This window comes from Crinia signifera, chromosome 2 (assembly GCF_055691185.1).
Source record: "Crinia signifera chromosome 2, ASM5569118v1, whole genome shotgun sequence".
NCBI lineage: Eukaryota > Metazoa > Chordata > Amphibia > Anura > Myobatrachidae > Crinia > Crinia signifera.
In genome coordinates, this window is record NC_139218.1 from 264040025 (window position 1) to 264067716 (window position 27692).

The 27692-nt window shown below is 45.3% G+C and overlaps 1 protein-coding gene across 5 annotated transcripts in view; it reads left to right on the plus strand.

The window, feature by feature from the left end:
* The window catches only part of AFF3 (ALF transcription elongation factor 3), a 361456-nt gene that overhangs the window by 83493 nt on the left and 250271 nt on the right, over nt 1–27692 (plus strand). For 4 of the 5 annotated variants that reach the window (XM_083168505.1, XM_083168508.1, XM_083168506.1 and 1 more), the window contains exon 2: nt 12263–12383. In XM_083168505.1, coding sequence (XP_083024631.1) covers nt 12263–12383 — 121 coding nt within the window. Of the gene's footprint in view, nt 1–12262; nt 12384–20708; nt 20842–24995; nt 25129–27692 lie in introns of all 5 variants that reach the window. The other variant, XM_083168507.1, reaches the window with a different exon arrangement.

The window sequence follows — 27692 nt, forward strand, 5'->3', positions numbered from 1 at the left end:
GTCCAGCTGGCCACTGTAGTACGCTATTGGTCGGTTGGCATCACCATGTTTTTGTACAAGTACTCCTGCCGCACACCCACCTGATTCAGTTCCGTACAGTTCAAAGGGTTTCCCATAATCTGGCATTCCCAGTGCTGGGGCCTTTGTTAGGCTCACCTTTAGTTCCTCGAAAGCCAGCTCAGATTCCTCAGTATGAGAGACCCGATCTGGCTTAGTTGAGGAAACCATCTCTTGTAGTGGTAATGCCAGAATAGAGAATCCTGGGATCCAATTGCGACAGTATCCACACATGCCTAGGAACGTACGGATCTGGTGCTGGGTCTGTGGCAGTGCCATGTTTCGAATCGCTTGGATTCGGTCATCGGTGAGGTGTCTCAGCCCTTGGGTAAGGCAGTGGCCCAGATACTTAACCCTGGTCTGGCATAACTGCAGCTTATCCTTTGATACTTTATGTCCTGTCTCTGAGAGATGCATCAGCAGCTGTCTAGTGTCATCCACTGATGACTCCAGTGACTCAGAACACAACAACAAGTCATCGACATATTGTATCAGTATCGAACCACTCATGGGTTGAAAGGATTGTAAACAATCATGCAAGGCCTGGGAGAAGATGCTGGGGCTGTCTATGAATCCTTGGGGGAGTCGTGTCCAGGTATACTGTACTCCTCTGTAAGTAAAGGCGAACAGATACTGGCTGTCAGGGTGCAAAGGGACGGAGAAGAACGCTGAACACAAATCAATGACTGTGAAATGAGTACAGTGAGGTGGGATTTGCATTAGGATGACAGCTGGGTTTGGCACTACGGGGAATTGGCTCTCAACTACTTTGTTTACCCCTCTTAAATCCTGCACTAGTCTGTAGCCCCTCCCCCCGCTCTTTTTCACAGGAAAGATGGGACTATTGGCCGTGCTGGAAGTTCTAACTAGGATTTCCTGTTGGAGCAATCGTTGGATCACTGGGAATACTCCTAGCTCAACTTCAGGTTTTAAAGGGTACTGCGGTATTTTTGGGGCTATCCTGCCTTCTTTTAAGCGGATTTCTACTGGAGCTACATTTGCCATCAGCCCAGCGTCCTGTCCATCTTTAGTCCAAAGGGAACTCGGTATTTGTGCTGTAATTTCAGCTACCCTAGATGGATTTGATTCTACAACAGTGGAATACAACATTAGCCTCTGAGGACTGTCCAGCATATCTTGCACTTCTTGTGTAAGATTTCTAGGAGTGTCCAGAAATACCCCATCGGGGGTGCAATAGATGACACATCCCATTTTGCATAGTAAATCTCTACCCAGGAGGTTAGTCGGGGCCGCTGCAGCCAACAGGAAAGAATGTTTGGTATGCAAAGGCCCGATTGTAACCTCCGCTGGTTTCGTCAGTGGGTAATGTTGTATTTTTCCTGTTACCCCAATTGCTGCTACTGATTTGTCAGTGAAACCCAAGTGAAGAGGAGTGTTGAGAACAGATCTGGCCGCCCCTGTATCAACCAAAAAGGTTTGCCTTACTCCAGCTATATCAACCTTCACCTGAGGTTCCTCTCTAAGGTGTTGAGTTAATCTAACTGGCTGTAGGATACAGGTATGACCTGTTTCCTATTGCCTGACCTGGGTTGCCCTTAGCACAGTGTCAGCCATCAGATGGGGAGGAGGCATGTTGCGTGACCTGTCTGTCTCCTCCCATTGTCTAGGGGCTGGGTATCTTCGTGTCTCACCTTTGTGAGATTCCCATTCTCGCTTATGTGTCTGATAACTCCTGGGGTTTCCTGACCTACAATGAGCTGCGTAGTGACCTTCCCTATTGCAGTTGTAACAGATAATTGGCTTTCTACCTGTGTCCCTGGTGTTTCGTTGGTATGCAGCTTTGTTTGGGGCATTAGTAAGGGCTTGGATGCTAACCATCATCAGTTTGTCAGTTTGCAGTTCCCTGTGCTTTGATATGTTTCTGTCATGGGCTACGGCAGATTCCCGTAGGGCATCTACTGTCATTCCTCGCCAATTTGGGAACGATGTTTGGACCCTGTTCTTCAATTTCTCTCTCAGCCCCTCCACTAACACAGAGACAACCATCTCCCTCAGGTGTGGGTTATCCTTAAGATCGGCGACACCAGTGTGTTTTGATACCGTCATCAAACCCCGGTTGAAATATTCGCTAGCTGATTCACTATCTTTTTGTTTGATAGTGAATATCTTGCTATATTCCACTGCTGCAGGAAAATACACTCCCAACTGCAAGTTGATTAGGCGTATATTTTCCTGGTTGATCTCATCATTTATCTCCTTGTCCACCTTCAATCCACTATACTGAATGAATTTCGGGATATCGATGTGAGTGGGGAGACAGGCCCTCAACATGATTCTCCAATCCTTGTTGGTGGGCTCATCAGAGTTTCCCAGATCCCTTACAAATTTCTGACATAATGTCAGATCTTTCCTAGGATCAGGGAAATCTGAAATGATGGACCGCAGCTCTAACCGTGTCCATGGGTTTAGCATGGTCATCTTTCTGGTAGGTATCACACCCTCTCTGTCTGCCTTACCATAGGGAACCTCCAGTGTGCGCATAGGATATGTTTGTACCACATCCGCATTACTGGGACCTGCTTGGGAGTCGTCCGTGTCTGTGCTGTGTAGTGCATCCTTACCTGAGTCCAATACTACGCTGTTGGCATCAGCCGTCTCCTCCTCCTGTGCTGGGACCTCAACAGCGGGTTGAGCTTTTCCCTCAATCATATTAATTGCATGGGAGACGGCCAGTGCCAACAGCTGCTCGTTTTCCTCTCGGGTTTCCTTATAAGGGGATAAGACAGGGTACAAGTTAGCAACGGATACATTATTACTTATGTCTTTCTTATGAGTCATTAACCCCTTCGGCACATATGGGGGTGGGGGAGCTGTTGCGGCTACGGTTGCATTTTTATTGTGGCTGATTGTATCTGTCACTGCCAGACATCTGATTCCCCATTGTTCCTGCCCTTCCTTCTGCCACAATTTAAGAATTTCTATGTGCTTAACTCTCTTCTTACGATTGGAGAGCAGACATATTTCATCTTTTACTGCCGATAAGATGTCTGGATCAAAGCTACCAACACTGGGAAATTCTAACTTGCTGCCTTGTGTCATTCTTCTCCATTTATTTTGGTAAACAACTGCGCGTTCACCGTGCTTACAGCACATTATGAAAGCCGCCGACCCTTTGGGTCGACTAGATTCCTCCCTAACTGACTCGGTATCCCTGTGTGACCCGTTATTACCCATAATTACAGGAATAAACGTTCACAGCTAGCAGAAACCGGAGGGCCGTTTATCAGTGAGTCACTCCCAAATCACTCCTTCTCCACAAAATGGCACTATTCCGCAATCAAGCGTGAAGCCCACTATGCGAGGTAATGTACTCAATCACCAAGTCTTTCAACTAGTAGCGAACTGCTAGCCAACTTGCAAGGTGTGGCAGTTTTTCCAGGGCACAGCAAAACTTGTTTTTCCTGTACCCCCAAAAACTGGTATTTCTAAAGTAGCTAATCGGATCACTGGGTTCCGATGTATCTCTTGTACCCTCCCAATGGATCAAAATAGGTAGTTCCACGGAAGGGGCAGTTCCTATGGGCACGTCGTCACGTGAACCCGGTCCTAACTGGACTGTCCTACACTGGACTACACTGCGCTTGAGTCGTGTCGTCACACACCCGTTCGCCTCAGTTATGTTTCACACTGGGCGCTGGTTACACCTTGGTCTTATGCATATATTTGAAATATTTCTGTACAGAAAATCTTCCCAGGCTGGTAGCTTTTCACTAGATACTTATGCAGGTATAAATCCCTTATAATACGCTAAAGGAATCTATTAAAATAATGCTTGAGTTGCTTGTTAAAAAAAAAAAAATGAACAAAAAAAGAAAAAAAACTTATTTTCTTTTATTAATCACCGCCTTATTCGCAGTATATTACTATACTGTTTAAATAAAGCTAGTAGTTTAATACTGTTCACCTTTGGGTTCCTATGTGTGCTGCATGTGCAGTACCAATGAACAGCCACGTGTGTACGTGCGTTGTTCACAGGCCGCCGATGAATCGGCCACCCACGTGTTCTATAGGGTATTTGCAAGGTTGCGCTCGGGTTTCGCTATACGCAGTAATTGCGCCTAAATGTGGAATAAATCCCTTAACTCCGTCCGAAAGTTACGTATCAAGATGCGAAATAAATCCCGCACTTAATCCGTAAATCACGTACAAAGATGCGAAAATTTCCCGATATGGGCACGTGCGCGCGCACCTTGCGTAATACACAATAGACGCTTTACGTTACTGCAAAAGGCCCAGGACTTGTCGCCACGTGGCGGAGTCCCTGTTTTTTGCAGTAACTAACAATAAAAGTTATAGTTTTGCACAGAGGGGATCCTCTATGTACTATAATAAACACAGACTCCACGTGTGCGAACCTTATCGCACGTGGCACATATACTGTAATAAACAAGCAACCCAAGACACTATACCCCGTTAAACTACTTGTGGCAGGCAGAAGTACAGTTTACTAAACACTTAATATATGCTTTAAAACACGTGGCTTTCACTTATTGTGCTTCGGGTTCAACGCTAGCACTTCCCGAACCCCGCACCGCCGCGGACCTGGCCTATCCAGCAATAGAAACAATAAATACTTCCACCCTTTTGCTGGTATAGGTCAGGTCGCACGCCTGGTACTGAGTTCTAGAATGTGGAGCGGACGGACGATGCCCCCAATTGTTAATGGCGATTAAATATGACCAAAGAAACAATAATTGAAAAGCGCGAGTTACGTATTAAGTCCGTAACCAGCGTACCCTTTATGCCTAGCTACGTGCGAACAAAACGTAGCGCAGCGTAGCGTACCTTTATCGTGTATTATACACCAAAGAACCAATACCTTAATAAGAGATCCTTTCGCAGTACTTTGACTCTGATCTGCGAATATACCTTTTAAGGACAGAGTCCGTAATAAACCTTTATCGCTAAATGCGAATAACAGACACAACCACGGTATAGAAGTAAGGAGATAGGAACTCCACAAAAAGATGTATTTAAGTCCCTAATGGACAAAAGGGGGGTTACAGAAATAGAAAATACAGGTATAACAAGTTATACAATAGTCTAACAAAGTATATACTATACAGGCTCTACTAAGGGAAGAAAAACAGATACAAGACACAATCAGCCAACAATACACTAAGGATAAATACCGTTAATGCAACCGTTTACCGTCTCATCAAATATGCGAAGCGCAATCCGGTCAGAGCTCGCTATCGTTCAGGGATGAACTATAGCCCGGTGGATAGTCAGGGAAAGGTAGATGTGCCGAAGTGACCGGGCAGCCCTGGGTCACCTATCTTATAGGGTCAGAAGGGGGAGGTCAAAGGCCATTCCCATTGGTCAGAGATCGTATGTCAGGTCCACTGTGATTGGGGGTAAGATGATACAACTGGTTTGACTAGGTGCAGGGGAGTGAACTTTAAGAGTCCTTTGTTTGATGGTTTCGGCGTCAGCAGTGATAAGAACCAGTTTCATCCAGATTCCTTTGTTACATACTTTCAACAGAAACTGTCTCTGGAATATGGATTATGTCCATAACTATCGGGCCGTGTATATTGCGAAATATTCGCAATGACCGGAATACTTCGCACAATGAACGGAACGAAACGGTACTAAACATGATACAGACAGATGTATGCAGGGCTAACTAAGCTATGTGTGGCGTTCTAAACCTTTAACTACATTTTACTTAGTGTCAGTATGTATTTATGAATTTATGTGTGATAGTATGGCTACTCTTCTGATCCACTTTGTCACACATTCTCGGGTATGGAAACTTTATTTGCGCAACTCTGCGAACCAAAATGGCGGCCATACTATCCTAAAATGGCGTGTGTGCAACTAGACTTCCACACCTGGTTTACAAATTAAAAAAAAGTTATACTATTACAACACAACAAAAAAATTGTACTTGCAGTTTAATATTTATAAGGGGGTATGTAATGCAGTAAATGTTAAACTGCAAATACAATTTTTTTTGTTGTGTTGTAATAATATAACTTTTTTTAATTTGTAAACCAGGCAAAAAAAAAATTTTGTTTAAAAAAGAATGCACGGCCATTTTTGTTCAGTTAAACGGCCTGAATTATGAACCAGGGATTGAGTACCATGCCTGGGACTCACTCTGCACTGTACCTTAATTTAACCTTATATTTTGTTTACTAAACCAGGACATGTGTATAGATGTATTTATTACTAGCTGAGCCCGTTCTACGCAAAAGCTTTGAAAGCTAGTCTGCTATCTTGTGATTGCCTCTGTGTTTCTGTATATGTAAAAAAGAAAGCGTAGTACATTTTTTCATGTTCTTAATTGGACCTGTGTCTCTTAATTGGTGACTACATTTAAAATTCTTAACATATTGCTGATGTGAATATGCTTTAATGATGCTCTCCTTAGTGGGTTCCTAAGATGATTTGTTGAACACTAGTTACCAACTTATCATCCAAAGTTAACTGTGAATACTTTGATTGGTCTCTCTACTTGTAAGTAGTCCCATGCACCAGAGGCAGAGGCACCCAAGTAAAGAGTCCCAAGGCCATTCATTTTCCAGTATGTCAAAAATTTAATAAATCGTTTAAAACACTCTTACTTCTAATTTGACTAAACTACAACTGCATTAGTTATTAGACAACACCTCCACATCACCCCATAAAATTGTCGTAATCACATCTTCTTTAGGGGTATGGAAAAAAATTGATATTTATTTGTACATAAACATCCCCCATGTTCATGGCAATGATTAAGACAGAAGCTCAGATAGACGCTCACCTCAGTCATGAAGTTTGGTAATGGGGATGGTAGGAGGTGGCAGCAGCTCCGGTCAAACCTTGTTTGCTCCTCCTTGTTACCTGACCCATTACTTTGTACTATGGTTGATGGACACCGAATGCCTGGTGAGCTGGGTAGTAAGATGGAGTGATGCTGCAAAGTTGCACAGGTTGGGAAGAATGAATGGTAGTCCTGATAGGGTTCTGTGAGAACTTGTGCTGGCAGGACTTTGACCAGTTGTCTATGTAATGATGTTATAGTTTGTATAGTCTGGAGTAATGAGGTGCTGTGTGCAGGGCCGACCAGAGGGGGGCAGGGAGTGAGTTCCAATTACCAGGGCCTGGGGTTGCTGGAGGGGCCGGTGGGGGCCCTGGTCCGCCCCCCCCCCTTCCCCCTCCATTCCTGCTGGGCAGCAGCAGTAGCACACACCTACAGCATGTGCTGTGCTGACAGCAGGCTCAGGGTGAACATCTCGCTGACAGCGTGAGAGCTAATGCTGAGCCTGCTGTCAGCACAGCAAATGCTGTAGGTAGGTGTGCTGCTTAGGGGGGCGACAACACTCCCCCCTAAACATTTTGGGGGCATGGCCCAATTGCGGGAGGTGACCACGCCTCCTGCAATTAGGCCATGCCTGCAAATTTTACCAGGCCCGGCATACCCCTTGGCGGCCCTGGCTGTGTGCTGTTCATGGTGTAAAGAGATGCTGAGGTGCTATGTCTGGAATAATGAGGGGCTGGGTACAGTGCATGGGGTAAAGAGATGCTGTGGTGCTCTGTGTGGAGTATTGAGGTGCTGGGTACCCTGATTGGTGTAATGAGATGCAGGGGTGCCCTGTATGGGGTAGCGAGATGCTTGGTACCCCATATCTGGTAATGAGATGTTGAGGTGCCCTGTCTGGGATTATAATGTTCTGGGGGTGACTTGTCTCGGCTAAATTGATACTGGTTACTCTGTCTGGTTAATGAGATGTTGGGATGCAGCATTGATAGGTACACTCACTGTGACAAATTCACAGTATTTGGAACAGGAATACAGACATTTTTGCTCCGGCATTGGAACATTGTAATGTATTAGCCACAACTGCAGTGTGCTCCCATTCAGAGTACAGAGTATATTTCTGTCAGGAAAGGCATATCTGTTACTATCACTCTGAGGTGAAGCAAGCGGGAGACATTTGTAAAATGATACGGTGAAAATAGAAGTGAAGTACAACAGAGCATCTTCGCTGTTAGAAAGTAATTTATTGGATGCAGGATAAAAAGCTGAGAGAGTAAATATCCGTCTCATCTCAGGCCTGTGCCACAGATTATTGATGTGTGTTGCAAGCTTCTGCCTGGAGTTAAACTCCTTAAAAAAAAAAAAAAAAAAAGAACCTTCAATGTTCTTTATCTGTCTAATAGTGTGTACAGACATAAGATTTGGCCTCCGATGTTCCCGATAAAGGGAACATCGGAAGCCATATCGCATGCAAATCGCATGCTTTGAGCCCGATGCGCTGCCGATGCGCGCTCCCGTGTGAGCGCAAATCGGCAGCCAGATGGAGAGGGCAGGCAAGACTATATAGTGCAGATCTGCACTATATAGTGTAAATTGTGCCCCTCTAGCATGCCGTGAGATGCGAGTGGGATCTACCGTGTGTACACACCTTAAGAGTTTGTCAAGTTACCCTTTTTTTGTTTAGTCTCCACTGCTTCTTTTTTTCAATCACCGTGGCAGCTGTAAATCTGTGTAATAACTTCACCCCGAGGTGTCTCTATTTATAAACATAATAACACATACATTCGCTTAAGCCCATCTCACATGATTCAACATATATAATAAACTTTGTGATGGTTTAATGTTGTTGTTATTGTTTAACGTCTTTGTGGCGCCTCCGGATTTCCAGCACAGAACAGTTATTGATCCAATTACACACTCATCAACGTGTGACACCATGCACTGAGTGCACAGGAGGCTTCCGTTTCATTAGGATAAGCATTTCACCCTCGGAAACCTAAGCCTGTCATGTAGAAGCCTGCTGCAAGCCCCTAGCACAGCACGCCTCTATCCATCATCATTCTTTATGGAGTTTATAAATGAAACTGGCACCAATAAATTGCTCAGTAAAGAAGATGAAAATGCCAATAAAAGTTTTTTTGTGAAAAGTGTTTAAATGTCCTGTGGGTTACACAGCTCTAGCATTCATATGGAGACATACAATGACTATTTAAAGACATCGTTAAAATAACTTTCGTTTGGCTGCCAAAATAACATTTTTCATTTGAATGGTTACAATAGTAATGATAATTGAATATGGCACTATGGCCCTTATTCTGATCGTTGCGGCCGGATCCGATTATGCGGCCAGGACCGTGCGTGCGAAACCCCGCCTTCCATACGGATCGCCAACTCCGTCCGTACGCGGTAAGATGCTGGCCGAACGGACCGCACATGTATTTTTCACGGAATACGCCTCCTCCATCTAAGGTAACCTCCCCCATCATTCGATGGTCGCAGACCATCGAATGCAGGACCGAGTGCTCCACCAGCTCCCGCAACCTCAGACCACACGGACATTTTTCCGTGCAAAAGCCAGGATCTGGGCGGGCAGCTGACATCCGGCGATGTCATATGTCCGCCCCCTACACGTGCGTCACGGGCACATTACCATACGTACGCCCAGCGTTTGCATGGGAACGCCCATGAAACGCGGGGCGTATGCATATGGTAATGAGCCCAAATAGCCCTTCACGCCCCTCTCCTCCCCGTGTTCGGAGTGTTCACATATCATGCGGGGTTTGGCCGTACGCCCCGCTCGCACATGCGCAGAGACGCCTCTGCACATGCGCAGACACAAAACATCGGCGGGCCGAACGCACGCGGATATATCCGCACCGACCAGAATAAGGGCCTATGTGACTTGTGTTCACCCTTTCATGTTAGCGATAACCTGAAATCCAATAATTCCATTTTAAATATTAATTTTAAAATTGAACCAGACTCCCTGGTCAGGAACAGGGGGATGCTGTCACTAGGTCCTCAAGCATTAGGTCTACAGTCATTAGGTTGACCACTATAGGCAGGCCCGGCGACAGGGGGGGTCCGCAGGGGACAGCAGTCCCTGTAGTCAACCGCCTGGCACTCGATTGCTGTGGGCGGCTGACACATAAACCACCCCCCTAACAAGAATTTTTGCAGCCGTGGTGCTGCAGGGAATCGGGAGGGGACAGGCGATCGCCTGTCAGAACACGCAGCTCCCTCCCTGGCTGCAAAAATTCTTGTTGGGGGGATATTGAGTGCCAGCCGCCCAGAGGGGGTGGGGTTTATTAAGTGCCAGCTGCGTGTTTAAACAGACGTCCCCAGACAGCTTCCCCTCCCGAGTCCCTGCAGTGCCGCGGCTGCAAAAATACTTGTTGGGGGGGGGGAATATTACTTAAGTGCCAGCCGCCCACAGCAGTATTGTAGTTTAATTGTCCAAGCTCAAATGCAGGGCCCCAATTTCCCAGAATCTAACAAAACTTGCCCCATACTGTTCTACATATAATGAGCTGAAGTCTAAAGGTGCCCATACACGTTACAATTATTGTATACAATATTGTATACAATATCGCATCTCATCACATCTCGGTTTTGCGATGAGATCTAGTACAAAAAGTATGTGCTGCGCATACTTTTTGTACTAGATCTGATCTCATTGCATCACCAAGATTCGATGAGATGCGATGTATACAATATTGTATGCAATTATTGTAACGTGTATGGGCACCTTTAAGACTATATCAGATGCATACACTGCTGAAAATATCTTGAAATGTGTCCTTTTACATTATACCATGTGTCTGTGGAAGGTATGAGGGAGCAATGTGGGTTGGGTATACGGTCATTGGGTCACCAGCAACTGGTTAGACAGTCATTAGGTCGACATGCATTTAGGTCAATAAGGGTTAGGTTGACAGTCAAAAGGTCGACATGGGGTTTTCACAGATTTTTGAGACGACGTGACGACAGGTGGCATTTCATGCCCTGCCATCCACTAGGGCATGGCGGAAGAATAAAATAGTGTGCCGAGTCTGAAGCATGGCGAGCGCAGCACAGCGGTGCACTTTAACCTGTGTCCATGTCGATTGTGTCGACATTTGTGGCAAAAAATAGTGAAAAACCACATGTCGACCTAATAACCCTGTGGACCTAATGACCCTGTCGACCTAGACTCATGTTGACCTTCCTGCGTGTCGACCTAGACACATGTCGACCTAAATGCAAGTCGACCTAATGGTGTCGGCCTAATGACTGTCTAACAACTTGCTGGTGACTGACTGATCCTCACCCATGGGTTGGAGCACCTTGCTCTTTTCAGAACATAAGAATATTCCTTGTTACAGATATCTAATACGACTGTACTATACAATGCTTGAAAGTCCCCTGTGAAATCAGAGTATAAAAAACAGTTGACAGTGGTATCCATCATTCTTGTGGGATGAGATAAACCTGGGAAAGCAAGCAGCTTAAGATGTCCGATACAGCACATTTGCATCTCCAGGTGACATTCAAACGCAGCATACTATTCAAACATAAATCTCTTTTTGTGCAGATAAATTACATGGCCTTTTTCTCTTTTTGCCAGTGCCTTTAGTTAAATAACCTCCACATTTCCATCTCTTCAGATCACAATCACTCAGATGTGCAGCGACACAATTCAGTCTCCATGCATTTTTCATGTTCAGAACTTGCGCTCATGTCACATCAGTCAGAGAAAAAGGGATTGATTAAAGAGTAGTTTGACTACTTGGCTGATTACCAGAGATCAGAATGTAAAAGCGTGGCTGTAAAGAAATCTAGTGCTACACGTAGTTTTAACAACCCTTCAGGGAAGAAGCTAATAAGAGATTCACCACATAAACAGACAGCAGCCTCACCGAGATCACACAGAGGACATTTCACAAGGAAAAAAATCTGTTCACTTACATCTTGCAAAACTCAGCTGCCTGAGAGCGATAAACACATATTGTAGACATTAACACATAGGATCGTTTGAAGGATTAATGGGATGCCCCTTGGAAATTAGCTGGGATAAAACTTTAATACAGACAATTGTACCGAAGTACAGAATCATGGGAGATTGTCTTTGCATAATAAATGACACTAAACAGTGTGTTGTGGATATTTCTGTTAAGCTACAAGCCAAGGAGATGCGGAACATGCCGCTCTTGTCTAATGATTGTGTTCGTAAACCCCCCCCTCCCTTGAAAAATTCAATTATCTATTTAGTGAACACCGAGACCAGAGCTCATACAGTCTGCTAGAACAACATTAATTAAATTCATGTTTTTGTTATCTTTGCCATCTGTGTATCAGACTCTATATTCAAGAAGAACAAGTCGATATTGTGAAGACTATATAACTATTTTCTGAGCAGGTACATTTTTGAATTATTACTTCTTTTCTTCTTGACAGTGGGTATGCGCAAGATAAAAGTGTGCTACGTACAAAAGATTGGGAAAGAAGGACTCAAGAAGTTCAGCCAAATGAGAATAGTTTCCCTACAAATCACCCCCTCTTCCGTGAACCGTACAAGGTAAAAAATATATATATATATATATATATATATAAATATAATTATAATACATACACACACAAACACACACATTTTCCTTAAAAAAATCTGCTTGCCTAAATTTGCAGGTGAGCATCTGTCAGGATAATTTATTTGGATCATTACACACAGTTGTCTAACATGTGGTGACTCCCTTTACAATATCACCAGCATCTCCCTGAACTTATTGTTAGTATTAATGACTTATATGCCTATATTGTTGCATGTGATAATATGGTTCATGGCAGTGAATTTATACATAGAGATTTGTCCACATACAACTGTCCTTAAATTGCACAAAATAGACACACTGGTGAATAGGTTGAGAGATTCAGAAAGTGAGAGATTTGGGAAGAAATCTGCAGATTTTTTTAAAGCAGCAATCACTTACACTGAAAAACCAGTTTGATTGTGCAGTGTAAATGATTACTGCTTTAAAAAAAACTTGGAGATTTCTTCCTAAATCTCTCACTTTCTGAATCTCTCATCCTATTACATTTCACCCACTGTATTTAGCAATTCACAGACTTTGCTACACCAAATCACTAATTAAAGTATGCTATAAGAAAACTCATGCAAAATTAAGGAAAACGTAGCACATTGAAGGAAAAATTGTCATCTATCTACAGTATCTATCTATTTTATCTAATGTATGTCTGTGTTTTCTGTTTATTTATCTTCTGTACCATGTTACCAGTCAAAAGTTTATACAAGAATTCATAGCAAAGTTTCATTTAAAAATTTGAAACCTCAAGATAGCCACTTTTACAGATATAACCACCAAACTTGTGACATCCTTTCTGCAATGGAAATTGAATATTGTTTTGACACTGTTGCAGAAGTGTTGCCGCTTTGCCTTCACATTTTTTTTTTAATTGAGTAATTTTTTATTGTTTTCCAAGACAATACAGTGTGATGGTCAAACATTAAACATCACATAAACATTGGAATACACATATACACCTACTCTTCAATGTACAAGCACAAATTTTTATCTAATACATTAGAGCTAATTTATCTGAAACACAGTAAGTTGAGTATGGACATCGCACAATTTGACATGAATGCAGATTGATCAATTCTATAGCCTAATACAAGCGAGTAAAAACATAGTGAAAGCTTATCTCAGTTTTAGGTACCACACTCCTGAAGATCAAGATTGTATGTATAAGAAAGATATATGCAGCATTAATCATGTGACACCTCTATGGATAGCCTAGAATCATTCCATCTGTCCCATTTGTTGTGGTAATGAGAAAGGGTACCTCTAGATTTATAAGTAAACCTCTCATGTCCCGACACTTCATTCACCAAAGCACACCAGTTCTATATATTAGGTAAGGACTTATCAAACCATCTCCTTGCAATAATTACTTTTGCCAGGGTTATTAAACACAGGACATACTTATACAGAGCTGGAGAAAAGGACTTCTCCAAGTCCAGAGCAAACATACACAACTGAGGACTGCCATTTATATTTAAGTGAGTCTAAAATATTTGAATTGACAGAACCATTAAGATTAGCATATATCGATGATATCTGCCCCCTTGTTCCTAGGTTCTTAAGGAGATTTTTAATGGGGGAGCTAGATATAGAGAGAGCAGAGTTACTAAACTGAGTTTGCGCTGCATGTCGTAGTTGGAGATATCGAAAAAAGTCTTTATTGGAAAGTGGGAAATCCTCAGAGAGTTGCTGAAAGGACTTAATTACCCCGTCTACATAGATTTGAGAAATTGACACCAAACCCAAACTTATCCAGATATGTTTTTGTTCAAAATGTAGAAATTCTGCATACTTAGACCACAGGGGCATCTCATCATCCATATTGTGCCATTCATAGTAAGAGTGGGCTTGTTTCCAAACCAATATCATTTGGCGAAGCAAAGGGGAAGCGAGATAGCAGGAGTAGCAGAGAGAAGAAAGTGGACAGGAGTGAGACAGGACACTGCATACCCGGCAGAGAATTCTCTAAAGGTACAAACTGAGCAGCAATATAATATGTTTGGAAATTGGGAAGGCCCAAACCACCATCCGCCCTATCCCTTACCAAGGTTTTAAGGGCCACTCTGGGCGACTTAGTACCCCATATGGACGAGGAAACCACCCTGTCAATATTGGTAAAAACAGATTTGGGAATGTATATTGGAGAGTTTTGCTTTCACCTTTTAGTACACTTCATCCCAAACTAGCTCAAACAGGTCTGTAGACTGTGCTGGTCATTCCATTATTTGTAGTCTATGGTCTTGTTTTTCTTTGAGATTCTGGTTTAGGGCCTGATTGATGATACACAAGCCAAAATAGCAATGGAAATTGCGTATAGATCGTAAACGCAAAGTGGCTGAAGCTTTAAGGTCAGGAAGCCGGCAATGGGGTGGTAACTTTCTGTTTTCTGGGTTTCAATGCAAAAACGCAGACGTGCCTGGCATTTTAAAGGAGGTACTGACGTCCGCGCTGGCCTCTCTCTGTCGCAGATTTGTGGAAGGGTTTGTCTTCAGCAAAAGAGCCCCTGACTATTGCACCCACCCAGGGGCATAACTAGAACTTTGTGGCCCCATAGCAAAATTTTGAAAGGGCCCCCCTCTCACCATTGTCATGAGAGGGTGTGAGGGACCGACAGGTAGTTAGGGAGAAATAGGGAGTAAGAAAGGGTGTCAGGGAGAGATAGGGGGAGAGACATGGAGTGAGAGAGGGTGTCAGGTAGAGAGAGGGGGTGAGAAAGTGAGAGACCATTATAGAGGAAGTTTGAGGAAAGAAGATGGGAGGAGAGAGAAGACAGAGAGACTAGGGGCAGAGAGAGCCCCTTTAACATGGATCACATGTACAATGTGATCTGGGCGGAATATTACTGCCCAGAATCACTGGGGTGCCAGGGCATCTTGCACATATGTGGGTAGCCGGCAGTGCGGTTCGTAGCCCATAGGCTACAATGGGTTACTGTTGTTTTAAAATGGCAGTAACCCTGGGACCCAATGCAATGCTGTCCGAAACATCGGGCATTGCATCCCCCATGGAAACCAATGGGAGGGTGTTGATGCAAACAGAGCAGGAGGGATTGGAGATTCCTGCTGCGGTCCCTCAGTCTTACTTAATATTTGTGTCTAACCTCAGAAAACACCTGTTTTAGCTGCAAGTATATAATAAATGGTCTGTATAGAGAGGAGAGGGAAAGGGGGTGTGAGAAACAGTTAAGAAAAAGAAAGGACAAGGGGAAGAGAGCAAGAGAGAGAGGGGGGCAGGGGGAGTGAGAAAAAGTGGAGAGACAGCAGGGTAGAAAGAGGAGATGTTATGGTTTTTGGGTGTTACACCACAGCTGTGACTGCTGTTTAGGATGTCCACAATGAACCATACACCTCAGTTGATCTATCCCAAAGGATGGCCAGTACCTGCAGATGCTAAGGCTTCACCTTTAATCGCCACCTTTGAAGTGGCAAATTAAGTCTGCCCCAATTTCTGTGCGACCAGGTCTTATGGTTGAACAAGTTACTTTAGATCCTTTAGAGACAGTCAAAAGGTAAAACTGACTAGCATGGGCCTGACTGAGAAAAACACTAAGGCCCTTATTCTAATCTGTGCGGTACGGCCCGCGTGCGGCCGTACCTCCGATGTTTTCACTCTGCACATGCGCAGAGGTCACTCTGCGCATGTGCAGGCGAATTCGCCGCACACAAAAATTATACGCCGCAAAGGGGGCGTATAGGGGCGTGAGGGGCTTGATAGCCTCATTTACCTATGTATACGCCCCGCGTTTCATGGGCGTTCCCATGCAAACGCGGGGCGTATGCATGGTAATGAGGCTATGACGCCAGTGATGGGGGCGGAAAGCTGACATCGCCGGATGTCAGCTCTCCGCCCAAATACAAGCTTTCACACGGACGATTGTCCGTGTGGTCTAAGCTTGCGTGAGCGGGGGGAGCGTGCGGCCCTGCCTTCGATGGTCGTCGACCATCGAATGCAGGGGGCAGCTCCCACCATGGTGGAGGCGTACGCCCCACCATTTTCATGCGGATCGCCAGCCGTCCGCGTACGGACGGCCGTGGCGATCCGTCTTGTAGGCGGGATTTGGTTTGTGCGGCCGGAGCAACGTATGCGGCTCCGGCCGCACAGACCAGAATAAGGGCCTAAGTAACAGCTCCTGAGCCAATCCCAGGAAAATGAGTAAACAAAACGTATAAGCAACCTCGTCGCAAACCAAATCCTTCCTTAGGGCTAATAAAAACAGTGACAGGATCCTCAAATCTACATGTTTTGGGACATCAAGATCCCTTTTTCCTCTATATCTTAAAGTAATCCATTTTTTAAAACAACCTGTATTCGCCAATAAATGTGATTTTTAACAAGAGGACCTATAAAGATAACTTGATGAGAGCAGAAAACCACAGCACATCGTGAGTACGGGTGTGCCACCCATATTTAAATAAAGAAACCATTATACAGTATGTATGACCGCATTTCACATGTGTAAGTGAGGTGCGCATCTAAGTGCCACTATTTAGAGGACAAAAAAGGGATATTTTTACAGATATACAAATTGCCATTTTTTTGCTTATATTTCATATCCACAAATTGGAAAATCGTCTCTCATCTGATCTTGAACGGAATCTGACATCATAAATCGTATCTTTCACTTATAGTCTTCTGGTGCCCACACAAGGGAAGCGCTAAGCTTGGTTTACCACACCCTTTTTTCAAACCACATCTTACTTTATAAGTCTTTTAAGGTTAGATTTGACGGTTTACCAGACAAGCAGCCTCCCCAGCAGCACCCGAGATAAACCGTACACCCCTACAAATATTCCAAACTTAAATAGTAACTCGTGAGGCGGGAGTCAAGCCCACGACGGCCCCACTGTCTCCTCAAAGTGATGTCATCACCACACAATGGCCCTTATTCTGATTCGCGCGGTACGGCCCGCGTGCGGCCGTACCGCCGATGTTTTCCGTCTGCACATGCGCAGAGGTCAATCTGCGCATGTGCAGGCGAATTCGCCGCACATAACGTTACTACGCCGCAAAGGGGGCGTATAGGGGAGTGAGGGGCTTCATGCCCTCATTTCCCTATGTATACGCCCCGCGTTTCATGGGCGTTCCCATGCAAACGCGGGGCGTACGCATGCTAATGAGGGCATGACGCAACTCATGGGGGCGGAAAGCTGACGTCGCCGGATGTCAGCTTTCAGCCCCCATACAAGCTACCACACGGACGATTGTCCGTGTGGTCTCAGCTTGCGGGAGCTGCCGCGGCGTGCGGACCTGCCTTCGATGGTCGACGACCATCGAATGCAGGGGGCAGCTCCCACCATGGTGGAGGCGTAGCCTCCACCATTTTTATGCGGATCGCCAGCCGTCCGTGTACGGACGGCCGTGGCGATCCGTAGGGTGGGCGGGGATTCGTCTGGTGCGGTCGGAGCCGCATATGCGGCTCGACCGCACCAACCAGAATAAGGGCCAATGCCGTGTTAGCAGTCCGTTGCTATGGGATACAAGGTAAAAACATAATCACAACAAAGCTATCTCTAGCGAAAATACAATGTAGGGTATGAGATACCACCTGTTTTTGAAAAAAAAAAGGGAAAATCTCATGTCGACCTTTTAACTGTTGACCTAATGCTTGTTTCAACCTTCCAACCCTGTTAACCTATTTTGCGTGTTGACCTAAGCCCTGTTGCCCTTTAGCTAAAGCTTCCCATTTTTTTCAGACTTATTTTCTCTGTTACAAACATAAAGCATGTGCATTGTGATGTGTGTGTGTGTGTGTGTATATATATATATATATATATATATATATATATATATATATATATATAAAAAATTAAAAAATATATATTTTCTATGAAATGACATGTGCAAGCAATGTTATATTTGTGCAGCTTGTCAGCTCATGGGACTTCTTGACTTCTATAAAGTCACTTTTTTTAATTGTAATTTGCATAATTGGAACTGAACAGAATGTGCTAGACGTAAAGGTTGTGTTGACCTATTTTTAAGTACGTACATCCAAACTCTTGCAAATAGTTCAGGTTACAGAATTGTAGGTAAGCAATACATGATTTCCCTCAGCTCACTATATGTCTACAGAATTGTAGGTGTCTGTTGCTTGGTCTGACATGGATTAATTTAAAATAAAACCTTGTTTTTCTATGTGTACAAAGGAAAATTGCAGACTGCTTCTTTATGGATTTTTTGTAAATCTTGTGAATTTTACCGGATAATTCCATTTAATAAAAAGTGAATCCTATTGTACCTGAGTTGTATATAGAATCGACAAAAAGGTGCGCTCTTGCCGCAGTGCAGTATAATGTTAGGCCTTCTCCACACTGCATTACTAAGATGAGGTATGAGGGTGCATTGCTTGGGTATGGGTCATAGGGTCAACTGCATGAAGGTCAACAACTACTGTGCACCATGGACATATGTAGCCTCTATACGGCGATCCCACACCAAGAGGGCCTACAGGCCATGAGGGCATTCCTCATGAAGGAAACAGAACTGGCACTTGACATAGACCTTTTTCTGGACCTACTGGAGCTAATCCTTAGAAGGAACTATTTCCTCTTTGATGGGTCGTATTACCTTCAAAAGAGTGGGTGTGCGATGGGGAGCAATGTCTCTCCATCGTACGCCAACGTATTTATGCTCCAGGAGGAACAACTGATGTTTTTCTCGAAGATGGTATGGGCCGAACGGATACTATTATATTGTCGCTACATAGACGACGTCTTCATCTTGTGGCGGGGCGACAGAAAGAGTTTGGATGAACTTATCCACTTTATCAACTTGAGGGAGTCACCCATCAGAGTGACATCGCAGGTGGAGCCTGCAGCCATTAATTATCTGGATGTGCTGGTGAACATAGAGGCCGGGGGACTTCACACTGAGGTATACTATAAACCTACCAATAAAAACACACTCCTCAGAGCCTCAAGCCACCATCCCAAAGCTCTAAAAGTGGGATTGGCGAAATCGCAACTAATCCGCAGCGCTCGTATTACCAGCAATCCCCAGAAACTGGAAGAGGCTCTTAACACTGTAGTTCACAGGTTTGCTGATAGAGGGTATGACAAAAGCATCTTGGAGCGACAAAAGGCGGAAGTGTCACAGATTCCCAGACAAACACTGCTGGAATCCAAGTCTAGGTCCCAGAAAGACGTGGTGGCCTGGACCAGCAGATATTCCACCTCAAGCCCTGTCATACCAAGAGCCACAAGGGCTCTTTGGCCCATAGTGAGCACCGATCCAAGTCTGACATGTTATAAAAACAAGAGGCCGATGACCTGCTTCACCAGGGGGAGAAGCATAAAGGACATGATCGTCCACACAGACATCACCGGGTTCACTAACAGCACTCCCACTCAATCTGGGGCCACGTTCCTCACCAGAAAGCCCGGGTGTTACAAATGTGTGAAGTGCACAACGTGTCAGTACATGGACACAGGCTCCACCTTTCAAATCTCCTCAGCACCAGGCACCTTCAAGATACACCATGTGGTAACATGCAGCACCTCACATATAGTCTATCTGCTGACATGCCCATGCAAAAAGGGCTATGTCGGCAAAACGACTAGGCCCTTCAAGGACCGAGCCGCGATGCATCGCTCCACAATCAAAGCGGCGATACTAAACAAAATCAAGGGGAAGGTGTCTGAGCATCCAGTAGCCAGGCACTTTGCCGAAGAGAACCACAAACTGAGTGACCTGCGACACGTGATAATCGACCACGTTCCGTTACTACGCCGGGGAGGCGACAGAAATTCCAGGCTGTTACAAATGGAGGCCCGTTGGATATTCAAGCTGGGCACGGTAGTCCCTCGGGGACTTAATGAAAGGATGCCCTGGAATGTCTTCTGAAGGACTTTGTGTATTGACCCTATCCTATGGCCAACGCCACCTTGCACCTTACTTTGGACTGCATCCTAGATAGGACATATGTACCCGTCAGCCACTGTCACACCCCCCAAAAAAACATCCATGATTTATTGCGCACCGCAAAGCATTCCCAACTTAGCGCTTACTGGGCCAATAACCTCTGCCCACCAGCCATATCTTGTCACCTCTATATTAACATAACAGTAGCAATACAGGGCCTGACCAGCCTTAATGACATATGTGTCAGCGCAGCATGATCCCATGACGTTTGTCCGGCCCATAATGTTAAACCACTGTCCCCGCAGTATTGTGTATTAATCAGGAGTATATTCAGCAGCCTAGTACGCTGTTTGTGACAAGTCGGTACGCTACTTGTTTTCTAATGTTCCTTGCTTTTAACCAATGTATGCACGTCAGTCACTTTTGTATTTGTTTACATGCAGGTTGCCTTGGTAACCAGACGTTGCGTGAGCCGGACGGAAGAACCGGAAGGAGAGCCAGCATCACTTCCGGCGACTCGCCGGCCACGGACGCAGGTGACGGGCTCCCGCCTCTGCCCTCTCCTACCTGATAAAGGTAAGAGTCTTACCACTGTTTTTTGTCACTTCTGCACCTTGAAAACGGGGTTCTTCCCCGAAACGTCGGTCTTTTTGCACAGTTTGATGCGTTGATTAAAATCACTTTGTACCAGTCTCCGAGTGCCGCCGCTGTCCTTTCAAGTCTACATTCCTCGTATTGGAAGGCACCGGAGCAGGCTGCACAGCCGGGAGAGAGTGCCGGTCCGCCCACCCATACTACAAATTTGACTGCCTGGACACAGGTCGTCGCTTGGGACAAGGCACCCCGCATCTATCCAGCTATTGAAGTTCAAGGCAGAGCAACCAGTAACCCCTCACCCATACCTTGCACCTTCCCCTCTCGGAGTGTGCGGCTAATACAGTCGACACAGAAGAGTCTACCTGGGGTCACGCTACACCGCAGCACTTCCCCACTTTCTCACTTGATATTTTTCACCTTTTAACGCAAGGAGCACTTCTCAGAGCGTGCAATCAAAACCATATCTGCAGGATAAGGACATTACTTTGCGGACAGTGCTTTTCCCGATTACCGGCCGGACACAGGGGTCTCACGGACGCAACCAATTAGAATGAGCCAACAGGAGGACGTTAGGGGGTATGCCAACATCCCGCTAATCAGGGGACATTCATATGGCTTTTCAGCCGAGGACACGGCCCGGGTTTTATTCCCTGAGCAACTGTCGACACAGGAGGACAGCAAGGGAGCAGATGATCTGTTTCAACAGCTTTTACGCCTCAAAAAGAGGGAATCCGATTTCCAGCTCCACGGCATAGCACTGTCGGACTATTTTAGGGAAAAAATGATTCCTCGAGGATTCAGGATACGCAACGTCCCTACTATAGGACGGTACAATCCTGAATTCTGCAGCAAGTGGGTGGGAATCCTTAACCGCTGCAGCCTGGACCTGGTTCTTCTGGTAGTGGAGGAGGCTGGACGCGAACTGGCTCTGACCAGGGAAAAGATCAACCAGGTCGAGCCCACCTTCAGAGCGGCCGCCATGGATGACCCCAGCCAGCAATGGATGACCAAGCTTCAGTCCCAGGTGGACAAATACCACCGAGATCTGGTTAAATTCAAAAGGTCCAAGTACACGGCTGTGGCTGAGGACTATGAAACCAATAAAGTTTACAGATGGGCCATGGGGGGGGAGCAATCCGCTCAGCGCCCGTATAACGCCAGGGCCAAACACCATTGGCGCAGGAGACGCGAAGGCCAGAGCCGTGACATCGCTACATCTAACAGCGACAGCGAGTTTGCTTATAATGATATGGACACTATACCTGATCCAGCCAACTCTATCCCTTTAGGGAACCCACCCACCATGGCGCCCGCAACAGCAAGAGGAAGAGGCAGGCCACCCGCAGGGGCGGGCAAAATCAAAGGAACACCCACAAGAACAACCCCAAGGAGTCGGTGATCTACAACCTATCCTCCTACACCCTCAACCCTGCTGAACAATCTGTTTTGGAGAAAGGTCTATCATTCATCCCTACCAATAGACATGACGACCTACAATGGGGCATTGACACCTACAAACTTGCCAGAAAACTCAGGTTAGGTGAACATTTTCAGCATACCCTGACTTCTCCGATTACAGACAATCATCAACCATTTATCGACAGTCGCAAGCATTCCAAGTTCGATCCCCAGTCATTCAACCCGTCCATTAAAACTTTTATGAGACTTCTAGGAGACTCGGTGTCAAAATACACCAAAGCGTCTGAAGTTACCCATCACAACGTATCCAACGAAGAACGACTGGCCCTCCGCACGCTGGGCACAAACAACAACATCATTGTGCGCCCAGCGGACAAAGGCGGGGGCATCGTCATCATGGACACCATTGACTATCGGGCTGAAGCCCTAAAGCAACTGAGTGACAACCAGACATATTGCAAATTAGAAGGGGATCCTACCAGCAAATACAAAAAGGAACTGGATGCAGTACTGGATGGCGCAGTTAAGAAGAACATCATATCAAACAAGCTGGCAACAGCTCTCAAACAAGACTTTCCAATATGCCCAGTATTCTTTACGGTGCCTAAAATACATAAGAACTGTGACAAACCGCCGGGCAGGCCCATAATTTCAGCCAGGAATAGTTTATACCACCCGATATCAGCATTCCTTGATGGCCTGCTCCAACCTCTTATCCAGAAACACCCGAGTCACATCAAAGATACGACGAGCTTTTTGAAATACATCCAGCAATGTACCACTGATTGCACAGGGACACTACTGTGCACCATGGACATATGTAGCCTCTATACGGCGATCCCACACCAAGAGGGCCTACAGGCCATGAGGGCATTCCTCATGAAGGAAACAGAACTGGCACTTGACATAGACCTTTTTCTGGACCTACTGGAGCTAATCCTTAGAAGGAACTATTTCCTCTTTGATGGGTCGTATTACCTTCAAAAGAGTGGGTGTGCGATGGGGAGCAATGTCTCTCCATCGTACGCCAACGTATTTATGCTCCAGGAGGAACAACTGATGTTTTTCTCGAAGATGGTATGGGCCGAACGGATACTATTATATTGTCGCTACATAGACGACGTCTTCATCTTGTGGCGGGGCGACAGAAAGAGTTTGGATGAACTTATCCACTTTATCAACTTGAGGGAGTCACCCATCAGAGTGACATCGCAGGTGGAGCCTGCAGCCATTAATTATCTGGATGTGCTGGTGAACATAGAGGCCGGGGGACTTCACACTGAGGTATACTATAAACCTACCAATAAAAACACACTCCTCAGAGCCTCAAGCCACCATCCCAAAGCTCTAAAAGTGGGATTGGCGAAATCGCAACTAATCCGCAGCGCTCGTATTACCAGCAATCCCCAGAAACTGGAAGAGGCTCTTAACACTGTAGTTCACAGGTTTGCTGATAGAGGGTATGACAAAAGCATCTTGGAGCGACAAAAGGCGGAAGTGTCACAGATTCCCAGACAAACACTGCTGGAATCCAAGTCTAGGTCCCAGAAAGACGTGGTGGCCTGGACCAGCAGATATTCCACCTCAAGCCCTGTCATACCAAGAGCCACAAGGGCTCTTTGGCCCATAGTGAGCACCGATCCAAGTCTGACATGTTATAAAAACAAGAGGCCGATGACCTGCTTCACCAGGGGGAGAAGCATAAAGGACATGATCGTCCACACAGACATCACCGGGTTCACTAACAGCACTCCCACTCAATCTGGGGCCACGTTCCTCACCAGAAAGCCCGGGTGTTACAAATGTGTGAAGTGCACAACGTGTCAGTACATGGACACAGGCTCCACCTTTCAAATCTCCTCAGCACCAGGCACCTTCAAGATACACCATGTGGTAACATGCAGCACCTCACATATAGTCTATCTGCTGACATGCCCATGCAAAAAGGGCTATGTCGGCAAAACGACTAGGCCCTTCAAGGACCGAGCCGCGATGCATCGCTCCACAATCAAAGCGGCGATACTAAACAAAATCAAGGGGAAGGTGTCTGAGCATCCAGTAGCCAGGCACTTTGCCGAAGAGAACCACAAACTGAGTGACCTGCGACACGTGATAATCGACCACGTTCCGTTACTACGCCGGGGAGGCGACAGAAATTCCAGGCTGTTACAAATGGAGGCCCGTTGGATATTCAAGCTGGGCACGGTAGTCCCTCGGGGACTTAATGAAAGGATGCCCTGGAATGTCTTCTGAAGGACTTTGTGTATTGACCCTATCCTATGGCCAACGCCACCTTGCACCTTACTTTGGACTGCATCCTAGATAGGACATATGTACCCGTCAGCCACTGTCACACCCCCCAAAAAAACATCCATGATTTATTGCGCACCGCAAAGCATTCCCAACTTAGCGCTTACTGGGCCAATAACCTCTGCCCACCAGCCATATCTTGTCACCTCTATATTAACATAACAGTAGCAATACAGGGCCTGACCAGCCTTAATGACATATGTGTCAGCGCAGCATGATCCCATGACGTTTGTCCGGCCCATAATGTTAAACCACTGTCCCCGCAGTATTGTGTATTAATCAGGAGTATATTCAGCAGCCTAGTACGCTGTTTGTGACAAGTCGGTACGCTACTTGTTTTCTAATGTTCCTTGCTTTTAACCAATGTATGCACGTCAGTCACTTTTGTATTTGTTTACATGCAGGTTGCCTTGGTAACCAGACGTTGCGTGAGCCGGACGGAAGAACCGGAAGGAGAGCCAGCATCACTTCCGGCGACTCGCCGGCCACGGACGCAGGTGACGGGCTCCCGCCTCTGCCCTCTCCTACCTGATAAAGGTAAGAGTCTTACCACTGTTTTTTGTCACTTCTGCACCTTGAAAACGGGGTTCTTCCCCGAAACGTCGGTCTTTTTGCACAGTTTGATGCGTTGATTAAAATCACTTTGTACCAGTCTCCGAGTGCCGCCGCTGTCCTTTCAAGTCTATATATATATATATATATATATATATATATATAAAAAATTAAAAAATATATATTTTCTATGAAATGACATGTGCAAGCAATGTTATATTTGTGCAGCTTGTCAGCTCATGGGACTTCTTGACTTCTATAAAGTCACTTTTTTTAATTGTAATTTGCATAATTGGAACTGAACAGAATGTGCTAGACGTAAAGGTTGTGTTGACCTATTTTTAAGTACGTACATCCAAACTCTTGCAAATAGTTCAGGTTACAGAATTGTAGGTAAGCAATACATGATTTCCCTCAGCTCACTATATGTCTACAGAATTGTAGGTGTCTGTTGCTTGGTCTGACATGGATTAATTTAAAATAAAACCTTGTTTTTCTATGTGTACAAAGGAAAATTGCAGACTGCTTCTTTATGGATTTTTTGTAAATCTTGTGAATTTTACCGGATAATTCCATTTAATAAAAAGTGAATCCTATTGTACCTGAGTTGTATATAGAATCGACAAAAAGGTGCGCTCTTGCCGCAGTGCAGTATAATGTTAGGCCTTCTCCACACTGCATTACTAAGATGAGGTATGAGGGTGCATTGCTTGGGTATGGGTCATAGGGTCAACTGCATGAAGGTCAACATGCATTGGGTTGACCACTGAAGGTCAACACTTGAAATAGGTTGACATGACTAAGGTTTACAGGGTTGGAAGGTTGATGCAAGCATTAGGTTTACAATGGGAAGGTCGACAGTCGATAGTTCGACATGAGTTTTTAAAGGTTTTTTGTCCTGAATGTCTACATAGTCGACATGGACACCGTGGCTCGCTGGACTTTCCATCTACACTTTTTTTTATTCTCCCACCACACCATAGTGTATGGTAGGAAATACCGCCTGTCGGCACATGTTGGCTCAGAAAATAACGTGCAAAAATCATATAAACATAGAAACATAGAATTTGACGGCAGATAAGAACCACTTGGCCCATCTAGTCTGCCCCTTTTTTAAACATGTTACCTCAAACCATATTTGAGCCTTATTTTTTTGTAAGGATATCAATATGCCTATCCCAAGCATGTTTAAATTGTACTACTGTATTTGCGTCTACCACCTCTGATGGGAGGCTATTCCACTTATCTACTACTCTTTCTGTGAAGTAATTCTTCCTCACATTTCCCCTGAATCTTCCTCCCTCTAGTTTCAGTGCATGTCCTCGTGTTCTGTTGCTCCTCTTCCTGTGAAGCATGTCTCCCACCTGTACCTTGTTAAAACCCTTGATATATTTGAAAGTTTCTATCATGTCCCCCCTTTCCCTTCTCTGCTCTAAAGTATCATGTCTACCTTCCTATTGTAAACCTAATGCTTGTGTTGTCCCTCTGACCCTGTCGACCTTAGCCATATGGACCTAATTCAGGTGTTGACCTAAGCCCTGTCAACCTAATGACTGTATCCCGCCGTGATGCTGGCATATGGTAGTGCAGCAGGAGGCGTCTTGCATGCATGTGTGATCCAGTGCTGTGTACAAGAACACAGCATTGGATCACATGAGACTGAATGGAGGTCACGCAAGCCAGCTGCAGCAGCTCTTTCCAAGAGGCCAGGAAGTCATCTCTACACCCCTTCCCCAAGTAGCTGCAGACATTTTTAATCTGCAGCCCTTCTGCGTCCAAGGGTGCAGGACCCATATTGCACATGTGCAGTACCGGTCTGGCGCATGTGCAAGTATGGGCCATTAACATTTGAAATGTCCAGCATGGTAACTAAATATAAATTGTCATTAAGTGGCCTTTAAGGTTCTAGCTCCCTGGCTATCAATCATACACAGTGACCACATCGCCAGCCATCAAGGAGTCCCTTTTCCTGATCTTGGGCTTATTGATGCTCGGGTAATACAGAGTAATTGAATTGGTAATGCACTGTAAATAGCCATATTATCCTGGGCAGATTCAACAATGTTGCTGCACCTCAACCTGCAAGTATGACATGGGTGACAGTACAGCTGTGGATTGCCAGCTTCCATCAGAATAAGGGGAAATAAGGGGAGCCATCAGTGGGTTAATCAAGGATGGTATATAACAGGGAAACATTCACAAGGAAACCATCAATGGTTTCATTCACCGATGGGCACCCCAGCTCTGTGACCGGATGGGCATCTAGCCAATCAGAACTGGGGGGTAAGACTTATCTTAGTGTCCTGGTATTATGTGAATTAAAAAAGAAACCTTGGGAGCTTTGTGCCATTCCATGCCTGACGGTGGAGGCACCTCTCCAGCCCAAAAAAACCTTCCTAAACAGGTTACTACATTGTGCCAGTAGAGAATGCCGCATTGCTGCTTTGATTTTGAATTACTGTACAATCACAGCGGTGAGGAAGCATCTCTACCAGCTTTCCAACCTACAGCCATATAGTAAATGGCTGACAGCAAGCTGATTGGTGAAT